The 18,976-nt window shown below is 56.8% G+C and overlaps 1 protein-coding gene across 9 annotated transcripts in view; it reads right to left on the reverse strand.

Moving 5' to 3' along the window:
- The window catches only part of NRXN2 (neurexin 2), an 83,022-nt gene extending 72,400 nt beyond the window's left edge, over positions 1-10,622 (reverse strand). For 3 of the 9 annotated variants that reach the window (XM_049779566.1, XM_049779559.1, XM_049779558.1), the window contains exon 1: positions 9,969-10,620. In XM_049779566.1, the coding sequence (XP_049635523.1) occupies positions 9,969-10,380 (412 nt within the window). In that variant the 5' untranslated portion in view covers positions 10,381-10,620. Of the gene's footprint in view, positions 1-9,968 lie in introns of all 9 variants that reach the window. The other 6 variants (XM_049779564.1, XM_049779554.1, XM_049779565.1 and 3 more) reach the window with 4 other exon arrangements.
- Positions 10,623-18,976: the final 8,354 nt, after the last annotated feature.

An 18,976-nucleotide genomic window follows, 5' to 3' on the forward strand; every position in this document is an offset into this window, starting at 1 on the left:
TTCCTGGGACAGCCTGGCACACAGGCATGCACAGGGAAACCAAGGCACAGAAATGAAAGCAACTGTCCCAGGGTACTGCTGGGACAGAGTCAAAGCCCAAGCGCAGATGTGAGGGCACCAAGACTTCCAACAGCACATTCTGAGCTTCAAGTCAAGATTTCTTTGAGCTTCATTTCTTCTCCCACAAACCACTTCACCCAACTCTCTCGGTCTCCATCTGGGCCTTGGATGCACTGAGCTCACACATTCCTTTGTCCCTTCACTGAAGGCTGTTTTCCAGGAGAGACTGCCCTGTCCTTCACCAACTGCAGTTGCCAAGGCTCACCTCGTCCTGAAGCCCTCCAGGAACTCTGGCTAATAATCAAAGCTGTGCTCTCTCGTGGATCACTTGGCACAGTCCCTGCCCTATGGTAAAGAAGCTACATGAGTTAGCTGATTTAGTCCTGATGACAACAAAGTAACCTCTGCTTCACAAGAGCAGGATGCTTGAGAACCAGAAGGAGTCACTTTCCCAAATGCCAGCAAGACCAGGGGCCCATGAAGCCAGCAGTGCAGAGCCCTTCAGTCTGGAGGACTGTCCTCAGCTATCTCTTATTTCCTGGGCCTCAGAACATCACTCTCCAAACGACAGCTCTCTCCGAACAACCTGTCTGGCCGTGGGAGCCGCTCCCTCCACACTTATCAGCCCCCATTCAGCTCTCTCACACCACACTGCTGAGAGAAATTTTAATGTATTTGGTTTTGTTGGTTTGGGGGCCACACCCAGCGACAGTGCTAGAGGAGGCTTACACCTAATTCTGCGATTAGAGATCACTCCTGGAAGAACTCGGGACCACATGAAATGCTGGGGATTGAATCCTGGTCTTTTGCATGCAAGAAAAGCGCCCTGCCCGCTGTACCATCTTTGGTCCCAGCAGAGAACCCCCGTGTAAATTTGGGGATTCAAAAAAATTTGTTGTCAAGGATAATGACGAAGACCAGAAGGAAAGAAAATGGTTTGGAGGAGGGACGGAGAGATAGAATGAAGGTAAGGTGTTTGCCTTTCATGCAAAGAGTTGGTGGTTCGAAACCTGGAATCCCATATGGTCCCCCAAGTGTGCCAGAGGAGATTTCTGAGCGTAGAGCCAGGAGTAACCCTGAGCACTGCCGGGTGTGACCCAAAAACCAAAATAAATAAATAAATAAAAATGGTCTGGAGCAAAAGGATGGTTTATAGGATGGTGGGGTTCCGATCCCCTAAGCACAGGGCCAGAAGCAGTATCTGATCACTGCCTGGGTGGTGACACAAAACAAACCAAAAAAGAACAAAGAAGAAAAATGTTTGGAGCAGCCAAACCATTGATATATCACTTACAGATTAAAAACTTGGGGTCAGGAGCCAGAGAGATAGCATGGAGGCAGGGTGTTTGCCTTGTATGCAGAAGGACGGTGGCCTGTGATTTTTTCAGGGCCAGAGAGATACAACAGGTAACGTGTATGCCTTGCATGCAGCTTACCAAGGTTCGATCCCCAGCACTTCATATGGTCCCACCAAGAGCGATCCCCGAGTGCAGAGCCAAGTGTAATCCCTGAGCACTGCCAAAGGTGTCTCACAACCCAAACAAACTAACAATTTCTTTAAAAAAAAAACTTGCAATTTTCTCCAAGTAAAGCTCTCAACCTACTTGGAATCCATTTCCTGTGGGTGACTCACAGTTTCAACAAGCTTGGGAAAGCTTGTGTCCAAGTTCACAAGCAGAACAGAGGTCAGCTCCCTGATGCTCATCCCTGACAGCTCCTCCCAGGGCCGAGGTGGAGGCACGGGAAGAGCTGGCCTCAGGCCACACAGGGCATCGCCCTCATGAAGTGACCAGAACGGCAGATCAGGCAGCACCAGAGGGCCACTAAGTCCTCAGGAAGTGAACTCACTTCCCCACACCACTAATGGGACCGGGAGTTCACTGACCAGCACCAGGGACCACCTCTCCTTTTCAGGAGTACCAGACCCTGGAGTCAGCTTGGGCTGTGACCCCAGCCACTGTGCAATTCAGATCTGACTGTGAGGATTCAGTGAGAAGAGATGCCCAGCACATACGAACACCCTCCATACAGGGCCCCAAGCAGAGCTGAGTCTTCTGCCCCACTGCCTTTCTGCATTCCCTGCTTCCTCCCGCACCCCTCCCTGATAGACTTTTCGGGGTCTGTGCTCCTTCTGGCACCCAACAGCATCTGCAGTTCATCACTGACTATAACCCTGGGCTGCGGTGAAATCCCACACCTTCAGGATCTGGAGCCCCAACTTTTCTTTTTTTTTTTTTTTTTAGTTTTTGGGTCACACCTGGCTGTCTGCTCAGAAATAGCTCCTGGCAGGCACGGGGGACCATATGGGACACCGGGATTCGAACCAACCACCTTTGGTCCTGGATCGGCTGCTTGCAAGGCAAACGCCGCTGTGCTATCTCTCCGGGCCCTCAACTTTTCTTACACTGTCTCCCTTCTCTTCATTCACCATGCATCCACCAGGCCTACCAAGAAGTTCAGCCTTTCTGAGTCTCGCATGGCCCTACACACAGTGCCCAGAACCTTCACTCAGACAAGGCTGTTGTCACAGCCTTTATCAACACACCCCACTCTCTCACGACACCCCACTCCCCCAGATCCCTGTCCCCATGTCATTTCTTTTTTTTTTTTTTTTTTGGTTTTTGGGCCACACCCGGCGGTGCTCAGGGGTTACTCCTGGCTGTTTGCTCAGAAATAGCTCCTGGCAGGCACGGGGGACCATATGGGACACCGGGATTCGAACCAACCACCTTTGGTCCTGGATGGGCTGCTTGCAAGGCAAACACCGTTGTGCTATCTCTCCGGGCCCTCTTTTTTTTTTTTCCAGGCCACACTCGTTTGATGCTCAGGGGTTACTCCTGGCTAAGCACTCAGAAATTGCCCCTGGCTTGGAGGGGACCATATGGGACACCGAGGGATCGAACCGCGGTCCTTCCTTGGCTAGCGCTTGCAAGGCAGACACCTTACTTCTAGCGCCACCTCGTCGGCCCCCCATGTCATTTCTGGGACTATCTTGCACCGCTGAACTCGAAACTCTGCCGGCAAGAACCCATTGTACACTACTCCCTCCAATCTTGCACCCAGGCATAGCTCTCACTCTGCACAAACCTGCTGAAAATCCCAGGTTCTCTGCACACCTCACTTTGGGTGGCGTGATCCCCGTCACTTCACTGGGGATCAAACTGGGGCCAGCTTCGTGCAAGGTAAGCGCCCTATTTCTGTACTTCCTCTCCAGCCTTCCCATTTCCCTTACTTTATATATTTGTTTTAGCTTTTGAGTCATGCCTTGCGATGCTCAGGGGTTACTTCATGGCTCTGCACTCAGGAATCACTTCAGGCGGTGCTTAGGAGACCTTAAGGGACTCTGGGAAAACTGAACCTGGATAAGCCACATGCAAGGCTCAGTGCCCTACCTACTATCCCACCAGCTCCAATACGTAGTTGTGGTTTTATTGTTTGTTTGTGTTTTGGGCCACATCTGGCAGTGCTCCAAGCTTATTCCTAGCTTTGCACTTAGGTATCACTCTTAGCAGCGTTCAAGGGGCCATATGGGTTACCAGGATTGAAAACAGCTACATGAAAAGCAATGCCCTACTCACTGTATCCTTGGGCCCTCTTAGTTTGTTTGTTTATTTGTTTGTTTGGTTTTTGGGCCACACCCGGTGACGCTCATGGGTTACTCCTGGCTATGCGCTCAGAAGTCGCTCCTGGCTTGGGGGACCATATGGGACGCCAGGGGATCGAACCGCGGTCCGTCCTAGGTTAGCGCTGGCCCCTCTCTTAGCTTTTTAAATAGGATCACATATAGCAGGACTGAGGGTCAGAGGGCCACACCTGGCAGTGCTGTGAAGGGGGTAAGGGGGCACAAGACACAGAGGCAGAACCCAGAGCCTCACACATTCCAGGCCTTTGAGATTCCACCACTCCTCAGCCTTGCTCCCTCTTCCCTGTATCCCCTGACTCTCCACCTCTCCACAACTCCTGCCCCCACCAGGAGGCAGCGCCAGCAATAGTCCATTGACTAAGTCGCCAGCAACTCATAATGTGCCACCTCCCTGCCTGCACACCATGGCCACAGGGGTCCTGATTCCCTCCCTAGCACAGTGACACCACCACGCCCCACCTCCCATACACCCTTACACGCCTTTCTCCCCTCAGCCTTTTCAGTGCTCCTCAGAGGAATTGCTCAAACTCTCATGAACCCCAGGCTCCTGCCTCCCTGCCACACCTGAGTAGCCTGCAAAGGGTGCATAGATTTGAAGTTCAGACTCAGCAAACTCAGGACTCATAGCTGGTTTGGCCTTGGAGTTCAGACTTAACTCAGACTTAACTCAGCTCCAGCTTAGGGTAGACCCCAGCTCACTGCAGCCAAACCCCGCAAGATAAGAAAACAGTCAGAGCAATAGCACAGCATGTCAAGCTTTTGCCTAGCACACAGCCAACCTGGGTTCGATTTCATATGGTCCTCCGAGCCTGCTAGGAGTGATTTCTATGCACAGAGCCAGGAGAAACCCTGGGAGTGGCCCCAAAACAAACAAAAGGGCATATTTCTTAGCTGGGAGATTCTCGGTCAGTTGCGGGGCCAAGAGCCTAGGAAGGAGGCTCGGGGGTCTGGTGCCTGGCTTGGAGGCACAGAGTTCACCAGCACCCAGTGGCAAAACAGGTGCCAGGCCTGAGTGCTAAACCACCCAGTCCTGTTGGCAAGTTATCATTGGGAGTGGCCCCCAAAATCCCTGCCTGAGAGATTCTGCCCAAAAAATAGGCAGGCCCAGCCCAGAAAGGCAGAGAGGACCCCAAAGGATTCAGGAACCCATATGCAAGAAGCTGAAGTTAGATTAGCTCAGGTGTACTTTGATGAAAAGTGAAATCATGTTCTCAAATGTACATTGGATAAAGCACAAGGCAAATTATTTTTTGTTTTGTTGTTTTTTGGGGGGGCACACCTAGTGACACTCAGGGGTTACTCTTGGCTATGCACTCAGAAATCGCTCCTGGCTCAGTGGACTATGTGAGACGCGGGAATGGGATCACAGTCCATCCTAGGTCAGCTTTGTGCAAGGCAAACACCCTACCGCCGCGCCACTGCTCCGGCCCCTGCAAATCTAACACCCAAGTATCCAATTTCTTATGAACCCCAGTGCTGGGACCCATAGGTTTCCAAAACACGAGCTCAGAGGAGAATCCTTGGCAAAGGGCTGGCTTCCCAGAAGAGAACAAAGCAGAGAAAAAAGAAACAAGCCACTTCTCTGCCAGAAAGCCTGAGGCCTCTCCCCCACTGTAAATCTAGGAATCGGTCCTGTTCCCCTTCACAACTCAATCCCATGCATGGATCCCCTGCAGTGGAACGGGAATGTGCTCAGCGTGTCAGGGACACAAGATAGTACCAAAGCTGACGCATCAGGAGAGGGAAGGAAGGAGTCAGGCAGGGTGTCACTGGCTTAGCATGTCCATTCCAAGTGTGACCACCCACGCATGGGTCTGAGCAGACTCAGACACCTTTGTCTGGTCACAGTCAGCCTTCCCCAGAGCCTCCGTGTCCTCAGATCCTTTTTAATAATGCTCTCCATTCATGCCACTAGCCTTGATCAAACACCCACTAAGAGCCTGGTACTATACTAGAGATGCCCTGCCCTTTCAACACAAATAAAGCAGCGCTCCTATCCGAGATCACGTGTGTGCCTGTGGCCTGCACACCAGCTCTCTGCCACTCACCCAGTGTCTCCTGCTCTCTCTCTCTCCCTGTTTCCAGAACTCCACACATCTGTGCACACACATCTGCATTTGTACAAGCACACACCTAAAAACTGTCAGCCACCCAGTGTCTCCCTCTCCCTCTGCTTCATGAGCCCCACACACATACATGCACACACACACAGCTCTCACATAGCAGATATTTATCACTCACACACACAGGGCCTCGTCTCTGACACGAATGCATGGCTGGCTCTCAGAACATGCACTCCTATACAGATCGCTAGGAATGAGCCCAGGAATTCTGAAAGGTCTGGAAAGGAATATGACTGGAGTACTTTACAGTATTTCCCAGGTACCCAGGGCTAATTCTGTCTCTGGGAGACCTAGGACCCTCTGATCTCTAGCTTGATGCCCTTCTCCCATTGAGTTAACAGCATAGGCCTCAGAAGGCAAAAAAGGCAGAACCTCACCTGTATTCCCTGGATAAGCAAGGAGGAACAGGCCCAGGGCGCCAGAGAATTAACTTTGAGGTCGCGGAAAGGAAGGGTCCCTATGAAGTCGGGGTGCACCACCCAGGCACCACAGGCAGCCTGAGTGTACATGCCCTCATCCTGCACATGCTCTGAGCTCTCTCTGGAAACATCTGCAGTCAGTGGAGCCCGTTCTCAGAATCCATGCACCTCCACGCGCACAGGCTCTGCGAGCAAACACAGACGCAGCATTTCACAGCTTCGGGAGCACCTGAACTCCTGGGAGAAAAGGCGAGAAGGTGCCAGTTTCATCTGATACACACAGTTCCTAGAGTGAGGGAGCCATACCCAGCACAAATCGCCCACAAAAGCAACTGGAAGCCTTCCTGGTGTGTCCCTACTAGCCAGCTGCACACAGATGCAGCCCACACAGTCCAACACAATACACATACATGCAGTCCACCCAATCCAACAGTGTGCGTACATGCGAGCCACGGCCCAACACGGTCCGCACACGCAATCAACACAGTTCAACATGGTCCACATATACAATCACATAATCCAATACATAATCCACCACAGTCCGCACACACAATCCACAGTCCACACACACAAATCCATACAGTTCCAACACAGTCTGCATATATGCAACCAGCATGGTTCAACAGAATCTTCGCAGTACAATACAGGCCACACACAATCTACACAGTCCATACAAGTAATCCAGAGTCCGACACAGTCCAACAACACAGCCCTGGCACACAGACTACAACATACATAATCTAGACTATCACTCCTCCCAAAACCAAATGCTAATCTTACCTGATAGTCAGACCAGCCCATTTCTGGGAGGGGTTTGTGGTTGGTAATGAAGGCCTTGGGGGAGGAGTAAAGAAGAGAGGCTCAGCAGGAGAAGGAGGAAGACACAGGATGGATGGAGAGAGGAGAGACAGTTTGGGTGCAGAGAGGCGGCTTAGCTGAGAAGCCATTAAGATATGCACATGGGGGCCCGGAGAGATAGCACAGCGGTGTTTGCCTTGCAAGCAGCCGATCCAGGACCAAAGGTAGTTGGTTCGAATCCCGGTGTCCCACATGGTCCCCCTAGCCTGCCAGGAGCTATTTCTGAGCAGACAGCCAGGAGTAACCCTTGAGCACCGCTGGGTGTGGCCAAAAAAAAAAAAAAAAGATATGCACATGGCGGTTAGGGCCCCTTAATAAGCTGCATGTCTCCCGACTTCTACTGACTGGCTGTGGGTCATTTCCTCGCCGTTCTCCTGAACCCTCAGACCCGCTTGCCTGAAGAGGCGTCGGGCTCCAGGCGGACTCCATGCACCACCAAGGACTCTATAACTCAGATCTATATAATCCACACAAACTCCATCAACACAGTCGCACATACATAATCTGCACAGTACAGCACAGTCCAACATAGTCCACGCGCACACAACCCACACAGTCCAACACAGTCTGCACAGACACAGGCAATCCACACAATCCAGATAGTTCAATATAGTCCACACACATACCATCTACAGTCCAGGGGGTCTCAAACTCAATTAACCTGGGGGCCGCAGGAGGCAAAGTCGGGGTGATCCTTGAGTGCAAAGTCAGTAGCAAGCCTTGAACATTGGGGGGGGGTGTGACCCAAACAACCAAAACAAAACAAAACAAAGATTCCTCCAGGGCAGGGCCACAGAATGTTGTATATGGAGGGCTGCAAACGGCCCCGCGGGCCTCGAGTTTGAGACCCCTGATCTACACGGTCCCACATACACAGTTCACATAGAGGGGGTCCACACAGGTATAATCTACACATATCTACACATTCCAACATACAGTACAACACCGTTCACACAAACACAACCCACACAGTCCAACACACCACACACAGTTTACACAGTCCACATGCAATCCAAACAGTCCAGACTCCCCAGCCCAAGGACTCCACCGCAGATGCCCACAAAGAAATCCAAGGCCTGCTAGTCTAACCAGTGGGAACACTCAGATATCCACTTTTTGGATCACACACACACACACACACACACACACACACACACACACACACACAACTGCAAGTGGTCCGCACCACTGGGGAGAAGGAAATATCTATCTGCACACATCGATAGGGGGGTGGTGAGGATGACTGGAAGGAGGGAGATGCTCGAGTCAGACCCCCCCAGCCTTCCTCCAACTCCCTAACCAGGGCACAACAGGTGCCTTCAAAGCCCCCCAAAGTAGCTGGCGACCTTGACCCACACCTCATCCCTCTGCCTCTAGCAGCTGGGGAGCTGGCAGACCCTCTCCCATGCCCCAGCCCAGCCCAACTGATACCCCTTCCTTCCTAAAATACCCCCCTCCCCGCTTCGACCTCAGGGTTCCACAGAAGTTCACATCCCACCTTGAGGCTGACGCCACTGAGGAGCCCTAACCCAATTCTCCAGACCAAGGGGCTGAGGCTGCCAGCCCCTTCCTCCACGGAGCCCCTGCAGCGGGGACCCTCGTGGGGGACTCAGGCCCATCCCTGCTCTCACTCCCGCCAAGGCGGTCCTGTGTGGGCCTCAGCTCCCGACAGACAAGCCCTCCCCAAAAACACAGGGGACCTGGCAGACGCCCACCAACTTGGCCCGGCCCCGCCCCTGCGCTCGTGGCCCCGCCCACGCAGAGGCTCATTGGCTCCCAGAAGCCCCGCACACGGAGACCACGCCCCAAAATAGTGCCAGCTCTGGCCCCGCCTCCGCACGCCTTCTCGCCTCCTTTTCAAGCCTTCACAGGCCCCGCCCTCCTCCTTCAGAACCCAGACAGGCCCCGCCCACCACCCGCATAACCTCGCACAGACCCCGCCCCATCTCCCTCAGAACCCCCCCATGGGCCCTGCCAACTTCCTTCAGAGTCCCCGCCCACCGCCCTCAGAACCTCTCACAGGCCACGCCCATCTCCCCTTCAGATCCCACAGGCCACGCCCGCTTCCTTCAGAATCCCCGCCCACCTCCCCGCAGAACCTCTCACAGGCCACGCCCATCTCCCTTCAGATCCATCAGGCACGCCCACTTCTTTCAGATTCCACCGCCCACCGCCTTCTGAACCCAGACAGGCCCCGCCCACCGCTCTCAGAACCTTACACAGGCCACGCCCATCTCCCTTCAGATCCCACAGGCCGCGCCCACTCCCTTCAGAATCCACCGGCCACCGCCTTCTGAATCCAGACAGGCCCCACCCACCAAACCTCACAAGCCACGCCCGTCTCTCCTCAGACCTCCTAGGCCCCGCCCACTTTATTCAGAATCCCCGCCCACCTCCCCACAGAACTACTCGTAGTAGTAGTCGGAGTAGTAGATAGGCGTGGCGCCTATCTCCCCTCAGAATCCTCACAGGCCCCGCCCACCGCCCTCGGACCCTCTCACAGGCCTCGCTTGCCCGGATGTCCGCTCGCCCGCCCTCGCCGAGGCCACGCCTACTTGGGAGCCTACAAGCAAGATGGCCACGCCCACAGGGCTGCGTGGTCACGCCCCTCACACCAAGGCCACGCCCACCGGGTTCAGGTAATGTGGCCGTGCCCACAAGGGCTGTGGGAGGCCACGCCCACCGAGGGCGTCCTTCGAGTAGCCACGCCCCTCGTGTCCAGGCCACGCCCCGCTCCCGGGGCTCCATCTGACACCTGTCACGGGATCGATCGGACACCGACGTCCCGGCCCGGCAGTCGCAGCCTCCCGGGGCCGCCCCTCGCCGCCCCTCGCCGCGCCGCGCCGCGCCTCGCCAGCCGCTCACCTTCGCTGCAGAACTTGCCGCCGAAGCCCGTGTGGCTGCAGTCGCAGCCCACCTCGCCGGGGGCCAGCAGGGTGCAGAGGCCGCCGTTGGCGCAGGGGTTGCGCGCGGGCGCGCAGAGCGGGTCGGCGTCGGCGGGGGCGGCGGGGGCGGCGGCGCCGCTCAGGCCCTGGCTGCCCAGCAGCGCGGGCGGCCGCTCGCCCAGCTTGAGGTTGGCCAGCAGCCCGCGGAAGGGCGGCTCGTACTTGACGGTGCTGAGCGTGAGCGCCGAGAGCCGCACGTCGGGCGGGATGCCGCCCACGAACAGGTCGCTGGCCACCTGCATCTCGCGCCGCTTGGAGCGCACCTCGGCCGCGCGCGCCTCGCCGTCCACCGCCAGCGCCGTGCGGCGCGCGTCGCGGGTCAGCAGCACCATGTGCCAGCGGTCGTCGGCCACCGGCGTGTCGAGCCGCAGCGTGGCGGGCTCGGCGCACGACAGCGTGAAGCGCAGCTGCAGCCGCCCGTCGCGCAGCAGCAGCTCCAGGAAGTCGCAGTCGCCGCCGTCGTCCAGGTAGAGCAGCAGCGCGCGCGACGCGTTGGTGCGCAGGCTGAAGCTCAGCTCGCCGCTGCCCGCCGCGCCCGCCCAGCGCGCGTACCGCGCCCACTGCCCGGGGCCGCCGCCGAACTCCAGGGCCGCCAGCGCGGGCAGCAGCAGCGGCAGCAGCAGCAGCGGCGGCGGGCACGGCGGCGTCATGCCTCCGCCGGCCCCGGCCCCGGCCCCGCCCGGCCCCCGGCCGCGCTCAGGCTTCAGAGCCGCGCGCTCATGGGGCAGGCGGGGGGCCGGGCGCCCCGACGCCGCCGAGCGCCCCGGGGGGCTCCCCGGCGGGCTCACAGTGCCATGGGCCCGGCCGTGGCACGCGGACAGATGGACATGGACGGACGGACCCACGTGGCGCTGTCCCCCGCGCCGGGCTCTTTCGCTCGGAGGGATGCCTGCGGGGGAGACAGAGAGGAAACAAAGGGTTAAGGCAAGACGGGCTGGGGGCAAGGTGAGGCTGGGGCGCCCTCCCCCGCGCCCCAATACATCATCGCACCCAGGGGACCGGAGAAGATTCCAGAAGGGAAGTACAGGATCAGGGAGCCCAAGCCCAGGGGGAGAAGTGGCACAGACAGGGGTGCTCTTGGGGACAGTGAGGTAGGTCATGCCACCTCTGATGCCAGGAGGAGCCCCCACCCCGTGCCATGGGGCACAGTCTCCAGACCAAGGCCAACTCTGAAGCCAAGCCAGTTTGGGGGAGTTGGGGAGAGGGCAAGGTAAGGTTGGGGTGCCGTCCCCACACCCCCACCCACCATCACACCCTTTAGGCCCAGGAGAAGGAACCCAGAGGACCAGAGAAGATTCCAGAAGGGAAGTATCAGGGAGCCCACGCCCAGGGGGGAGAAATGGCACTGGCAGGGGCGCTCTTGGGGACAGCAAGGCGGGAGGTGCCGCCTCTGATGCCAGGAGGAGCCTCCACCCCGTGCCATGGGGCACAATCTCCATCCAAACCACAGCCAGATCTGAAGCCAAGCCGGGTTGGGGGAGTTGGGGGCAAGGTCAGGCTGGGGCACCCTCCCCCACACCCCCATCCATCATCACAACCTTTAGGCCCAGAGGAGGAACCCAGAGGACCAAAGAAGATTCCAGAAGGGAAGTAACCACGGAGCCCAAGCCAGCAGGACAAGTGGCCCTGGCAGGGCACACTTGGGGACAGCAAGGGGAGAAGCCCTACCTCTGATGGCGGGAGGAGTCCCGCCCCGTGCTATGGGGCACAGTCTCCATCCAGACCAGGGCCAGTTCCAAAGCCACCCCGGCCCGGCCTCTGAGCTGCGTTCTACTACCAGCCCCAGTTCTCATCAGCTCCTGATGTTGGATAATGAAGTCGCTAAATAATTCATCAGGATTAATTAAATGCCAATTCGTCAATAGTTTCACTGGTAACCTGGCTGGGGAAAGGGGCAAGGGAGAAGGGCGGCAGCTCCCGGCTCTGAGGCTTCCCCAGCGTTATAGGGCACCAGCAAAGACACAGACCTCCATCCTGCTCCCATCCCCCCCCCCCAAAAAAAAAAAAAACCTCAAGCCCCTGCTGCTCAGCAGCCCAGATACTTTCCTGAGCTTTTCAAAAGGCCTGTCAGCCTCACCCTTCAGGTCCCAGTCCTCAACCCAAGACGTGGCCCCCATACCTGAGCTCTTATCATCCCTCTGTGCTCCCTGCACCCCATCCAGGGCTGGGGGGAGCCACCGGGAGGCGGGCGGGCTCATTTACATAAAATTGCCTTTCTGAAATGATTACCCTTGTAACGGGCTGTCAGAGAGCAATTTATACCCCATGCCAGGGAGGGGAATTTGCATCTCGTTAAACTCCGAGTCGTAATTATTTATATCCAACAACCCTCCTGAATATTGCATTGATTTTATTTTGGGGAGGGAGGAAGGGAAGGAGGTGAGGAGAAGCTGGGAGGGGCAGGAGTTTGGGAAAAGACTAGAAGATGGAAGGGGAGAGAAAGGCGAGCAAGTGCCCTGTAAGAAGTGACAGAGATCCCAGATGGGTGGGGAGAGGAGGAGACTGAGGGCCAGGTGGAGAGAAGAGAAAAAAAGAAGGTAAGAAATGCCAACTTGGGCCCGGAGAGATAGCACAGCGGTGTTTGCCTTGCAAGCAGCCCATCCAGGACCAAAGGTAGTTGGTTCGAATCCCGGTGTCCCATATGGTCCCCCGTGCCTGCCAGGAGCTATTTCTGAGCAGACAGCCAGGAGTAACTCCTGAGCACAGCCGGGTGTGACCCAAAAAACAAAAAAAAAAAAGAAATGCCAACTTTCGGGGCTGGGAAGGTGGCGCTAGAGGTAAGGTGTCTGCCTTGCAAGCGCTAGCGTAGGACGGACCGCAGTTCGATCCCCCGGTGTCCCATATGGTCCCCCCAAGCCAGGGGCGATTTCTGAGCGCATAGCCAGGAGTAACCCCTGAGTATCAAATGGGTGTGGCCCCAAAACCAAAAAAAAAAAAAAAGAAATGCCAACTTTCAAACTCAGATAGCCCCCCTTGGCTGGGCCTTCTGCTGCTAAGTTTGGGCTTGGAGTCCACACCTGGCAAAGCTCTCCCAGCTTTTTCTGGGGACCAAGCGATGTTGGGGTGCAGACTCAGGATTCCAGTATACAAAGAACTTGAATTGCCCAGCTGGTGGAGCTATCTCTCTGGCCCTGTGCTGGGCATATATATATATACATGGCACCTTTTTTCCTCGTGGTTATTCCCCCTGTGCCCAGGGGCGGGCCAAATAGAAAAGTCTTAGCATCTGCCCAAGTCACACAGCCATGGGAGGGCTGGGGTGCAGAGCCACAACTTCATCTCCCTGAAGAAGACTAAGGGGACAGGGTGAGGCTCAGAGAGAGGCAGCTGAAGGGGTGTGGGGGTCCAGCCGAGTGACATCTTGCAAGTGTGGGGCCTTGAGTTGGATGTCCACCCCCCAGCAGAGCTTGAATCACCCCCCCACAGCAAGGAAGACGACTTGTTTTTTTAAAGAGGGTGGAGTACAGGCGCTAGCCTTGCATGTGGCCAATGCTGGTTCAATCCCCAGCATCATGTGGTCCCCAAGCGCTGCTGGGAGCCACTCCGGAGCCCAGTGCCAGATTATCCCTGGCAAGCTGCCAGATGTGGCTCTCCCAAGCAAGCCAAAAAACAGCTTTGTAAGGGAAAGATGGGGGTGAGAAGAGAAAGAGACCCCCTCTCTTTTTAGAACAGCCGAGGAAGAAGTGAGTGGGGCTAAGGGCTGCCAGGCATGTGAAGGCAGGAAGTTAGCTGGCTGGGGAAGTCACCTCCAAGAGCCCCTCAAAGCCCAGCACTAAGTTCCTCCCCACCTCAGACTTCCAGGGCCCTTTCAGGAGGGACTCCAGAGTCCTGGCCAGTGGCCCTTGGTGCCTGCCCCTTTCTGGCAGGCAGCCCCCCCTGCGGGTTATATATAGCTTCGTCGCTGCCTCTCATTGGGTAATGGAGATAATTAACATGCACGGCCTAATTAGCCAATCAAATTAAATGCAGCACCTGCTCCCAGTCTGATTGACGCCCTGACCCCCCCCAACATACACACATGCATCCTTATACCAGCCCAGGGCAGAGGAGGGGGACACTCAGTCTGGGAGAAGGGAAGGGAAAGGCCCAGTATCCCTCATCTCTAGAAGGGGCAGCCAGAGCCCCCTCCCTCGATGAGGGGGGTCTCTTGTGTGCCTCTATCACAGCCCCTGGCCCCCCACTCTGGACACTGGTGGGGGGGAGAGTTGATTCAAGTTGATTCTGCTAATGGAGGAGATGAGGTGCCTGTCTGCCCCTCCCCCGCTGACCTCCCCTGCCCCCCTCGGATCCAGAAGCTCCATTACATCACACCCCACCCTCTGAGAAACTTCGGGCAGGGTCCCCCCCCTCCCGGTGGAAAGCTAGTGAGAACCCACAGCACAGCCTGCAAGAGACAGCTATGCTCCCTGGATGGGGGCCTGGGTGCAAAGCGTGGGTCAGCACCCTCGTGGGTCACCATCCTGGTGACCCGGACAGGTGCACCCCAAGTCTGAAGGAGAGGCCTGGAAGCGGGCAAGGACATGGCCAGCAGCCCCTGGGCTCAGAACTCATTACTCCCCACACTTGATCGGGGGTGCACCCCGGTACCCTTTCCCCAGCCTCTCTCTCCTGACGCCAGAGACCTAGGCAGCTTCAGCCTAGGGATGCAAAGGGAGCCCCAAGAGAAATCGGAGTTCAGGGACACCAGGCCCTTCCACCAGCCCCGCCACCAGCTCCCTGAAAACAGCTCTGCCCTGAGCACCCTACTCTCCCCAGGACCAAGCTGCTGCCCCATTCTTCCTCTCCCAAGCACCACCTTCCTTCCAAACCTACCCACCCCTCAGAGTTCCTCATCCCCTCTTCTATACCCTCCTCCCCATCAGCCCTCCTCATCCTCCTCCTTGCCCCACCCCAGGACTGACCTGAGGCTACTCCAATTCCTGCCCTTTTTTTTGTTTGTTTGTTTGTTTCTTTTGGTTTTTGGTTTTTGAGCCATACCCGGTGGCACTCAGGGGTTACTCCTGGCACTCCTGGTTATACGCTCAGAAATCGCTCCTGGCTTGGGGGACTATATGGGATGCCGGGGGATGGAACCTCGGCCCATCCGAGGTCAGCCTCGTGCAAGGCAAACACCCTACTGCTGCGCCACCGCTCCGGCCCCACCAATTCCTGCTTCTGCTTCCCCTGGCTTGACCCATCTACTTCCAGGAGCCTTTGTCCCCTAGACTTATGCCAGGAAAGTGCCCCCAGAGTCCACTGTGCCCCCCAAATTCAAAGACCACTCCTCAAGACCCCCCTCTTTAGTATTCAGGGCAGCTGCGAATACCCTGGCCACAGACTGACCCATGGGAGGCTCCTGCTCCTCTAGGAACCAGCTACTCTCCCATCACCCCAGCAATACACCCCAGTGTCCGCTGGGTCAAACAGTGCCCTCAGCACCTCTGGTACCTGCCGCCCAACAAGCTTCATATGGGGAGTCTGGTTTCTCTTTCAATCAACCCAGTATCTGGGCTGAAATTCTGGGGTTCCCAGTGGACCTTAGGCTTCAGGCCCCAGGCTAAGGCTTCAGGGAGCCCCAGGAGAAAGATTATGATTGAAGCCTCAGTTTTGGAGAGGGAGGGGTACCACCCCATCTGGCACACAGGAAGGTGAGCTGGAAAGATACATAACAGCCTGCCCATAGCACCTGCGGACCCCTCAATCCCCTTCCTGGTCCTGCCCCTAGGGGTGCTAAGGGGGTGTCCTTCTCGCTCCCTGAAATGGGCTATGCAGCAGAGCAAGACCCAAACCCACAAACTGATCTTCTGTTGTAGATACTTCCCAGGAGCCCCAGGCCTGTCCCACTCCAGATTATTGGACCAAGCAAGTGGCTGAAATGTCCTGGTGAGGGGCCGGAGCCGTGGCTCGAACCGTAAGGCGTCTGCTTTGTGTGCGCTGCCTAGGACAGACCATGGTTCGATCCCCCGACATCCCATATGGTCCCCCAAGCCAGGAGCGATTTCTGAGCTTATTGCCAGGAGTAACCCCTGAGCGTCACTGGGTGTGGCCCAAAATAAATATAATAAAATGTCCTAGGGGCTGGAGAGATAGCAAGGAGGTAAGGCGTTTGCCTTACATACAGAAGGACAGTGGTTTGAAATCCCGGCATCCCATCTGGTCCCCCGAGCCTGCAAGGAGCGAGTTCTGAGCGTAGAGCCAGGAATAACCCCTGAGCGCTGCCTGGTGTGACCCAAAAACAAAATAACAAACAGACAAACAAAAAGTCCTGACACCATGATCGGGCCAGCGTCTCCCCACATCCTCCACCCTGCCACCATGCAGGGCCAGGCTGGAGCTCGGGCTTGTGCACACCTCAGCCTCGGTGGGAGGAGGGTGCCAGCTCCCCTGGTGGTTCTCCTCGCCTCACGACAGCTCCCTCCTGCCAGCTGGGAGTGTGACAGCAGGGGCCTCCCCCAGGCGCCTGGAAAAGTGGGGTTTCCACACATTCTGGTGGCCCCAGAAGGCAGCCGTGGCCAGGTGGGAGTGAGTGCGTGGTGGGGAGGGCGCTTTTGGCTCGAGCCAGAGAGAGACTCTGGCAATCCCCAGCACCAGCAGTGGGTGAGCTTGCGTCCGGGAGAGAATGGGGGTGAGCTCCCCGTCTGCGGAGGTGTGCAAGCCGGCAGGAAGGAGACCATTCAGAATGCTGGGGGGGGGCAGAGAATGCCTGTGCCCCATTGTGGGGAGACAGCAGATAAGTGTGCCCCCAGATTCCATTCAGCCAGAGTATGTCTTGTCTTCTCTCTGTCTTTCTCTCCCCTAAAACCTTAGGGTATGGAACTGGAGCTAAGGCACAGCAGAAAAGGCACTTGCATGCCTTGCACATGGCCAAACTGGGTTCTATCCTCAGCATCCCATATGGTCCCCTGAGCACCCCAGGAATGACCTCTGAGTACAGGGCCAAGAAGGAATCCCTGAGCATAGCCGGGTGTGGCCCTCCGAAATACCAAAAAAAAAAAAAAAAAAACCTTAATGTGCTAACCATCTCCCCTTATGACCTCAAGAGGCCAGGAGACCCTCCCTCATTCCCTCATTATGATCCAGCCCCAGAGCGTTCCTGGGAGGAACATCCCAGGCACTGATGAGAGGCCTCCTCAGTTTCTGCTGCGTGACCTTGGGCCAGCGACTTAACCTCTCTGGTCTCCATACACGTATGAGTGAAAGAGAAAGGCAGCTTCGGCCCCATGGAGTGTAGCTCCGTGCACAGCACTCAGGGCCTGGCACAGATGGAAGCATGCGCGCTATTAATAACCGCCCCCACCGAACCTCATCTCCACGCTTCGCAGTGTGCAAAAGTCCGGAAAGACCGCGATGGGTGGGTGCCCAGGCCTGGTGTCGATCCCCAGCACCCCAGAGTCCCCAGAGCACTGCCAGGAGCAACCCCTGAGAAGCAGCAAGCTGGGAGCTGGAAGTGAGCCCTGAGCACCAGAGAATATACTCCTCTTCCCACCCCCCAAAAAATTTCATTCACTGTAACCATCCACGTGGCTCCTATTTTTTTTGAGTGTCACTGGGGCCTGTGAGCTGGGGATGGAGGGGAGCAAGGCAGGTTCCCTAAAGGTGAGGTTTGGAGTTGGGGACATTTAAGCTCAGAGACTTCACACACACACACACACACACACACACACACACACACACACACACACACACACACAGATACATTCACACACCTCTCAGGTCCCAGCTAAGGAGCTGCAAAGAGGAAGTGGGAGAGGAAGGAATGGGTCCAGGAACCTCAGCAAGAGTAGGGAGCCAAGAAAGCACCCCCCAGGTCTCTGAAGGCTCAGAGGCCACAGGCAGGGGCACGAGGAGGCTGCTGTCAAGTGTGGGGGCTGAGGGAGATGGTGGGCTAGGGACCGAGGTGCAGCCGAATGACTCGACAGAGTGGGGGCCGGAGCACAGGTGCCTTGGAAGTTGGGGGGTGAGTGGTAGGAGGGTGGAGCTCACCCCCTCTGCACAGCTGGGGACACCGACGAGGTGGGTGCGCCCCAGTGACGCAGAGGGGACAGATGGCTTCAGGGGTTGGTGAGTAAGCCGGAGGTGCACAGGAAAATTGAGCTAGGTGTGTGACAGGTGCGTGTGTGGACAGTGAGGAGAAGGAAGATGGAAATAGCGCCGGCTGCCTGGGACCTCGGCAGCTACCTGCCTGACACGAACCCTGGGACCAGCTCAGTGCACGAAGCGCTGCACCCCGCTCCAGGTCCTCAGGGATAGGTCCACACTCCAGGCTGCAAACAGTCGCCGCTGCTCAGCATGCAGCCCTGGCCGGGTGTTTGCTACCCTTCCTGCCCCTGCTGGGAGGGAGGAGGAGCCCTTTTTACAGATGGGTAAACCGAGGCTCAGCCAAGCAGAGCCCCGGCAGCTTCCATCTCTCCCACCCCGCTGGCAGTAGAGGAGCAGCTTTGCAAAACCCGCCAAAGGGACGGAGCAGGCACGGTGCCTGCTGCAGCACTGGGTGATGTGCTGAGCCACCCCGACAGATGGAGTCGCAGGGTGGGTGGCATGTGAGACGCATGGAGGGGTGTCCCCACGGGGGTTGCGCGTGGGAGCTGAGGATGAATGGGCAGCGTGGCTCCAGCGACAGGCGGGGCTCACGCTGTGTGTGGATGCACAGGGCAGGCGTGGGACTTGGGTGCAGGGCGCCCACGGAGCTGGTCAGGAGGGCTGGACTTGCTCACTGGCTTGCGGGGCTTTTTGAGTCCAGAGATATGAGAGAGAGAGAGAGGGAGACAGACAGACAGACAGACAGACAGACAGAGACAGAGAGACAGAGACAGAGACAGGGAGATACAGAGAGAGAGAGAGTAGCAGAGAAGGCGCTTGCCTGGGAGTGAGTCCGAGAGCAGAGCCAGGAGTAACCCGAGCGCTGCCAGTGATAGCCAAAAAAAAAAAAAAAAAAAGGCAAGTGATAAA

This window comes from Suncus etruscus, chromosome 9 (genome assembly GCF_024139225.1).
Source record: "Suncus etruscus isolate mSunEtr1 chromosome 9, mSunEtr1.pri.cur, whole genome shotgun sequence".
Lineage (NCBI taxonomy): Eukaryota > Metazoa > Chordata > Mammalia > Eulipotyphla > Soricidae > Suncus > Suncus etruscus.